At 34.7% G+C, this 8,284-nt stretch overlaps 1 protein-coding gene across 3 annotated transcripts in view; it reads right to left on the bottom strand.

Annotated features, from left to right (window-relative positions):
* The window catches only part of CDK19 (cyclin dependent kinase 19), a 180,717-nt gene that overhangs the window by 114,568 nt on the left and 57,865 nt on the right, over window positions 1-8,284 (bottom strand). For all 3 annotated transcript variants that reach the window (XM_024740923.1, XM_024740926.1, XM_024740924.1), the window contains one exon: window positions 6,607-6,682. In XM_024740923.1, the coding sequence (XP_024596691.1) occupies window positions 6,607-6,682 (76 nt within the window). The remainder of the gene's footprint in view (window positions 1-6,606; window positions 6,683-8,284) is intronic.

The raw sequence follows: 8,284 nt of genomic DNA, 5'->3' as shown, positions 1-8,284 counted from the left end.
TTTTTTTTTTTTTTTTTTTTTTGTGGTATGCGGGCCTCTCACGGTTGTGGCCTCTCCTGGACCGGGGCACAAACCCGCGTCCCCTGCATCGGCAGGCGGACTCTCAACCACTGCGCCACCAGGGAAGCCCACAATTATTATTTTGATAGTTAAAATTTTACCTTTGTATTACCCCAGATGAAATTACATTTTATAAAAAATTGATGGACTCCTCACTCTTATGGGAAAAAAATCCTCTGTATTTTTGCAAAGAAAAAAGTCTAGAAGACTATACGCAAAATATTAATACTGATTATTTCTAAGTGTTAGTGTTAACAGATGCTCTTAACATGATTCTTCCACACTCTCTGAGAATTTTTTTTTTTTTTTGCGGTACGCGGGCCTCTCACTCTTGTGGCCTCTCCCATTGCAGAGCACAGGCTCCGGACGCGCAGGCTCAGCGGCCATGGCTCACGGGCCCAGCCGCTCCGCGGCATGTGGGATCTTCCCGGACCGGGGCACAAACCCGTGTCCCCTGCATCGGCAGGTGGACTCTCAACCACTGTGCCAGCAGGGAAGCCCTCTGAGAATTTTATAATAAACACTTTTGAATTTCATAACCAGGAAACAAATTAATAGGATCTGAATTAATGGTGTTTATCACTTTTTCAACCTAGCAACCTTATGATTACACAGGCCACAAAGGTAAAAAAAAACTTTACATTAGAACTCCCCTGTAACCTCAAGCTAAAAGGGCTCATGTTCACATGTTCCTAGTATGTTCATCACCCAGAATTATTCCCTGTTATGGCATATTGTAAACTGTAAAGCACTGTACAAAGATATGGGGTTATAATTCACCTGTGATCAATAAGGTTCAAATGAAATTAAAATGTGATACGATTTTCTTTATTGGTGACACTTGAGGTAGTGATGCATCTTAGTTCTTAAACTTCTTCCCATCCTGTACACATTCTTCCAAGTTCACTCCATGGCTACGAGTTCTTTGACTTCTTTTCTCATCATCCAACCCTGCTCTCAGAAGGTGTCCTTCAGTCACAGTCCCATCCTTTTAGAGTAATGAGTGAAATTGTTCCTAATTTTCTCCAAATCAAAAGCCTCCTACCTATGTGTCTATATATGAATGAGAAAATGCCAGGAAGTAGATAATATTATGGGATACAGAAGGAAAAAGGCAAAGAACAAGTTCTATCTGCTTTTTCATTTATGATGTTGTCTACATTCTCCCCAACCTATCAGTCCCTCCTAACCTCTCTGACTCTCTACCACCTTACATTTTCTGTCCTACTGCATCAGTCAAAAGAAATTTGAATTCTCCCTTCTTACACTGGGCTTATAATGAAGAAAACAGTACAGTCATGCAGACTGGTGCCATGACTGGTCTCCTACTTTTGGTGGACTATAACACTTCTATAACCTTATTTTTGATCAGCATATTTTCACATAGCCTTCAATAACTTAAAACATTCACCACATTAACATTCACACACACAGAAAAAGAGGCACACAAGAATGTAACTACCTCATCATCTCCCTAGCAAACTGACATATGTTGACACCATCCTTTCTTCTGTCACTGTAGGTTCACAGGATGAACTATCTGTTCCATTTCCTATTCAAGGCCAATCCCTCCAGTTTTGCTTGCGATCCATTGATTCTTACAAATTCCTCTTTCACAGACCCTTGATCCACTAATAATCTCATATGCCTTTACTGATTTCCCCCTGAATTTACTGAGCTATAAGTGCATACCATTTTCGAGTTTTATTGTTGATACAAACCCATGAAACCATCATGACAATCACAATGATGAAGACTTACATCATCCCCAAGAGACTCCTCATGCTCCTTTGTAATACATCCCTGTTTCTATTCCTATCCCCACACAGTCAATGATCTACTAGCCACCACTACAGATTAGTTTTCATTTTCTAGAATTTTCTATAATTGAAACTAGGTAATAAAGACTGTAACCATGCCAATATGCAAAGCTGTGGGTATGTCCAGGAAATATCTGAAAAGACTCTAATCTCACATCTCTTAATGCCATACAAGCAGGACTTAAAGGCTAAAGCAGAGTTTCATTAAACAAGATACCACTACATACCTATTAGAATGGCTAAATCCAGAACACTGACAACAACAAATATTGGTGAGGATGTGGAGCAACAGGAACTCTCATCCACTGGTAGTGAGAATGCAAAATGGCACAGCCACTTTGTAAGACAGTTTGGTGGTTTCTTACTAAACTACTAAACATACTCTTACCATGCAGTCCAGCAACTGTGCTGATATTTGCCCAAAGGAATTGAAAAGTTATGTCCACAAAAAAGCCTACACACAATGTTTACAGCAGCTTTACTCATAATTACCAAAACTTGGAAGCAACCAAGATGTACTTTAGTAGATGAATGTGTAAACAAACTGTAATACATCCAGATGATGGAATATTATTCAGCACTAAAAAGAAATGAGCTATCAAGCCGTGACAGATATGGAGGAATTTTAAATGCATACTATTAAGTGAAAGAAGCCAATCTCAAAAGGCTACATACTGTATGATTCCATCTATATGACATTCTGGAAAAGGCAAAATTATGTAAACAGTAAAAAGATCTGTGATTATGGGGAAGGGGGGTGGGGAATAGGTTTAGGATGAACAGGTGGGGCACAGAAGATTTTTAGGGCAGTGGAACTACTCTGTATGATACCATAATGGTGGATACATGTCATTAGACATCTGTCCAAACCCATAAAATATACAACACCAAGAGTGAACCCTAATGTAAACTATGGTCTTTGAGTATCAACATAGGTTCATCAGTTGTAATAAATGTACTACTCTGGTGGAGGATGTTGATAATAGGTTAGGCTATGCATGTGTGGGGGTAGGGAGTATATGGGAAATCTCTAGAACTTTCATTCAATTTTGCTGTAAACTTAATACTGCTCTAAAAAGTAAAGTCTATTAAAAAAAAGAAGAAGAACCATACAGCAATTTTGGAATCAAAAAGTAAAATAACTACAATGAAAATTTCACTAGAGGGGGGCTTAGCAGCAAATTCAAGCTGGCAGAAGAAAGAATCATTAAACTTGAAGATAGGCAATTGAAAACATCCTGTCTGAGCAATAAATAGAAAAAGAGAATTAGAAAAAAATCAACAGAGCCTCAGTGACCTTTGGGAGACCATCAAGCCTATAAATATACTCATAATGGCAGTCTCAGGAGGAGAGGCGAGGAGAGAAAGAAAAGGGCAGAAAGAATATCTAAAGAAATGATGGCTGAAAACTTCCCAACTCTGATTAAAAAAAAAAAATTAATCTCTACATCCAAGAAACTCAACGAATTCAAAGTAGGTTCCACACCTACACATATAATCAAACTTTCAAAAGACAAAGACAAAGAGAGAATCTTGAAAGTAGCAAGAAAATAACTCCTAATGTTCAAGAGATTTTCATGGATTAACAGCTGACTTCTCATCAGAAACCATGGAGGCCAAAAGGCAGTGAGATAACACAGTCAAAGTGAAGAAAGAAAAAGACTGTCATTCAAGAATTCTATATCCGTCAAAACTATGCTGCAAAAAACAAAGGAGAAATAAGTGATAAAGGAAAAAAAGAAGAAATCAAGATAGTCCCAAATACAAAAACTGAGAAAATTCATTCCTAGAAGATCTGCTCTACAAAAAATTACTAAAGGGAGACCTTCAGTTAAAAACAAAGAACTATATATATGACAGTAACCCATATCTACACAAAAAGTAAAGAGCACTGGTAAAGGTAACAACATGGGTAAATAGAAAAGACAGCATAAATGTATTTTTGTTCTTAACTCTTTTTTCTTCTATGTGATTTAAAAGACAACTGCATAGCACATATATACAATGGAATATTACTCAGCCATAAAAAGAAAGGAAATTGAGCTATTTGTAATGAGGTGGATGGACCTAGAGTCTGTCATACAGAGTGAAGTAAGTCAGAAAGAGAAAGACAAACACTGTATGCTAACACATATATATGGAATTTAAGAAAAAAAAATGACATGAAGAACCTAGGGGTAAGACAGGAATAAAGACACAGACCTACTAGAGAATGGACTTAATGATATGGGGAGAGGGAACAGTAAGCTGTGACAAAGCGAGAGAGTGGCATAGACATATATACACTACCAAACGTAAAATAGATAGCTAGTGGGAAGCAGCCGCATAGCACAGGGAGATCAGCTCGGTGGTTTGTGACCACCTAGAGGGGTGGGGTAGGGAGGGTGGGAGGGAGGGAGATGCAAGAGGGAAGAGATATGGGAACATATGTATATGTATAACTGATTCACTTTGTTATAAAGCAGAAACTAACTAACCATTGTAAAGCAATTATACTCCAATAAAGACAAAAAAAAAAAAAAAAGACAACTGCATAAAGCAATAATTATAAAACTGTGTCCGTGAGCTTATAATTTACGAAGTATGCACTTAGCCACTATGCAATAACATACATGCTAACTTTCTGTCAAAATCCCTATCATGTTGCAGTTAAGTCATTCAGGAAATGATTAAAAAAATTACTCAATCCAGAAACTCTGCATACTTCCTAAAGTTCTATTAGGCAAACCCTCAATAAAAATATAGAGACTGTGAATGAGTTTAAGAGTTAAGTTTTTCTAGCTTCCGCACAACAAAAGAAGCAATCAACAAAATGAAAAGGCAACCTACAGAGTAGAAGATATTTGCAAACTATTTATCTGATAAGTGGTTAATATCTAAAAATATATCAGGAAAGCATACAACTCAATTGCAAAAATCATCATCCAATTAAAAAATGGGCAGAGGGACTGAACAGATATTTTTCCAAAGAATAAAATATACAGATGGCCAGCAGGTCCATGAAAAGGTGCTCAACATGACTAATCATCAAGGAAATGCAAATCAAAACCACAGTAAGATATCACCTCACACCTGTTAAAATGGCTACTATCATAAAACAAGACATGACAAATGCTAGTGAGGATGCTGAGAAAACGGAACCCATGTATTCCTCAGAAGATATGTCTCTGTTTCAAAAAGAACATCTAGAATTGGGTTTTCATTTCCTAATAATCAATACCTTAAATTGCAGTTATTAACCCAATTAACTCACGGAAGTTGAATTAATGCTATACTAAATTATGGTACTCTAAAATAGCAAAATTGCACACCAGTAATATTCATACTGATTGAAATAATAATGTTTATGACTTTCAGGGAGTTAAAAATCATATATCAAATGCTTATTCTGGTAGGGCATTATAAACACCAATTTACAGTTAATGGAAAACTGCCAAAATGAAAATCTTAAATAATAAATTTATATTCTAAAGCAAACTTAGGATCATATAGAACTTTTTTGTTCTGTTTATTTATTGATTTATTCAAAAAACATTTATGGGGCACCTGCTATGTGCCAGGTAGTTATGCTAGGAACTAGGGATAAAAAGACAAGGTCCCTGCCCTTCAAACTGTGCACAGTCTAGTGAGAAGCTCCCATTCTGAAATCAAAGAATTTATGACTAGAAGGGACCTTATAATTCCCTTATTTCACAAATAAGGAAACTGAGACTCATGGCTAGCTTAGCCACTAAGGCAGACACTCAGTTGTAAATAAATCCTGCCTCATGTGTTCTTTGCATCATTCTTTTTCTTATGATTAAGAGTGATGATGTAGTGCTTCCATGTGAGTGAAGCAGAAATATGGAATCGTGGGCAATATATGTAATAATTACCAAATGAGAGACAGAAATATCTAATGGATATGGACAATATATTTAATAATTTAGAGACATAAATCCCTTATAGATGTGATATCATGATAAAGCCCCAATAAGAAACTAAAACACTAAAATAAGAAACTGAAGAACTATAATAAGGGAACATAATATTAAGACTTCTAAGCCATAATTATGATTTTGCCTCTGTTTACTGATCTGTAAAATGGGGATATTAAAATTACTTATTTCATGATTATGAAAATTAAATTAATTAATACTTAAAAGCACTTAGTAAGCCTGGTACCTGGTAAATACTCAGGAAATGTTAGGTATTCTTATGGACAATCATTTCTTAAATGTACAAGTATGCCATATAAAGACAAAAAAAAAATCATCTTTCTTTAAGGAATTCTCCTATTATTATGATACTCTTATTTTTCTAGCAACTAGTAAAATGTAACACCAAAATACTTATTTCAGAAAAAATATTTTATATGCATAGTATCTAACAGTATCACCCTCTTCTCTATAAAGACAGATATCACTCCTAAAACTACAGAAAAGACAGATATTAAATTACTAATTTAAATTAATAATTATACTCAATCATAATTCAAATTAATTAAATAATCATTTAGCTCAGTATTCTTAAGATTATAAATCCTAAATATCATTAAGACAATGTTCAACGATGACTTTCAAGTAATCAAAGTTTATGCAACTTTTCTCATCTTATATAAAATATCCTTAAACTAATTAACATCTTTGAAATAACATGCATTCTATATATTAGTGAAGCTTTTATATTAATATCAATCACCATCCAATATCATAACAAAATAAATAATGTATTTATGTCCACTTACTGCAATCTCTCTACAAGCCGACATGGATATTCCTGTGCCTTCAATTTGCTTCAATGCATACTCCTTTTCATCTTTTCTGCATATAAACAAAAAAATTATTTTTTTCTACATGTTATTTTCAAATTCAAAACTTTAACTACAAAAACAATGAAATGCACAACTCTCAGTAATATGTAAACACCCTCACTATGCATGCATTGCTTATTATTTCTGATAATATTTCCATTACAATAATGTGAAATACCAAACATATTCATGTCACAATGAAAACACTAGACAGAGCCAAAACACAAAGTACAAAATGGAAACAGAACAGGATACTAAACACAGCACTAGTTTCAAAAAGTAAACAAGCATAAATATAAACTCAAGCATATTGTAAGATAATTCTACTGTCTTAATTATCTGGAGTCCATGAAAGCATTCTGTTATAAACATTAATTACAAAAATAAATGACAGATGTAAACTTATATATTTGTTTAAAGTAATTTCACAGTATAAGACCCACTTAATAAATGGGGGAGTTATAGAAGAATGTATTACCCACTAAGACACGCTAGTTTTCACCTAGGACAGGGGACATTCAAAATCCCTAAGACCTCAACCAAAAGCCTTGGAAACACTTCAAAATTGGCCACCAACACCTCATTCTCAAGATATCTAGGAAAAACTCAGTAGTTACAGTGAATTTTCCAATTAATGGAGGTAGAATTAGGAATTCTGGGAAACCCCACTATTTACCAGGGTGCTTAACCAAGGGAAGACAACAGATCAATAATGGTGATAGGTCCATAAAAATAGTAATAGTATCAGATGAGTGTCTAGTGCAACACTGTATCCTCAGGGTACTGACACCAGAACCAGCCACAGCAAGGCCCCAGCTGAATGTCACAAATGTGATTCCTACCACTGGTTATTTTGACAAGAGGAGTATAATCCATGCCCTCTGAGTTTTGCCTTTTGATTATATTAGAGCCTCAACAGGGTATCACCATGTCATGAAGGTTTTGTCAAATGATAGTACCTAAGTAGTGCTGCATCTGTCCTACTTACCTATTCCTCATTTTCCCCATTCTGTGTTTACTAGCAGATAAAGCAGTTTAAGAGGTTACTCATAATATGCATTTTAAAACATCATTTTACGTGCATTTTGAAGATTTTCACAATCGTCTGTTTTGAGCAAATAACTGAGTTATGGTTACTTTTTCCCACAGTCTGAAAATTATATCCATTTTTCTTCCAATATATGACATTCAGGAAACAATTAAGCAGCATTTTGATAAAGAGAAATTGTACCACATATGTCAACAGGATAGACTGTTATGCAATTATTAAAATGATAATCATGGAGATCATTGGAAACATGGAAAATGTTTACCATATGTTGCTGAGAAAATACATAAATCATACCGTATAAAAATATATACATTTAGACATATGTTGAAGGTGATATAAAAGAAGAAAAAGTTGTGTTAAGATGTAGAAAGTTATGTTAACTACCTTAATGCCAATATTATATTGCCTTTTAAATTAGAATTAGAGGGAAAAAGAAAAAATACAAAATAATTTGATACTCTGAAAACAGTCACCTATTAAAACAATCTTTTGTATTTTCAAAGTGATATCTTAGGCATGTTTTAAAGAGCAAAGTGTTCCTTTTTCTCCATCCTGTTTCCT

The sequence above is a fragment of the Neophocaena asiaeorientalis genome, unplaced genomic scaffold (assembly GCF_003031525.2).
Source record: "Neophocaena asiaeorientalis asiaeorientalis breed wild unplaced genomic scaffold, Neophocaena_asiaeorientalis_V1.1 scaffold203, whole genome shotgun sequence".
NCBI classification, from domain to species: Eukaryota; Metazoa; Chordata; class Mammalia; order Artiodactyla; family Phocoenidae; genus Neophocaena; species Neophocaena asiaeorientalis.
Note: the sequence above shows the minus strand (reverse complement) of the source record. Positions and strands in the feature narration are given on the sequence as shown.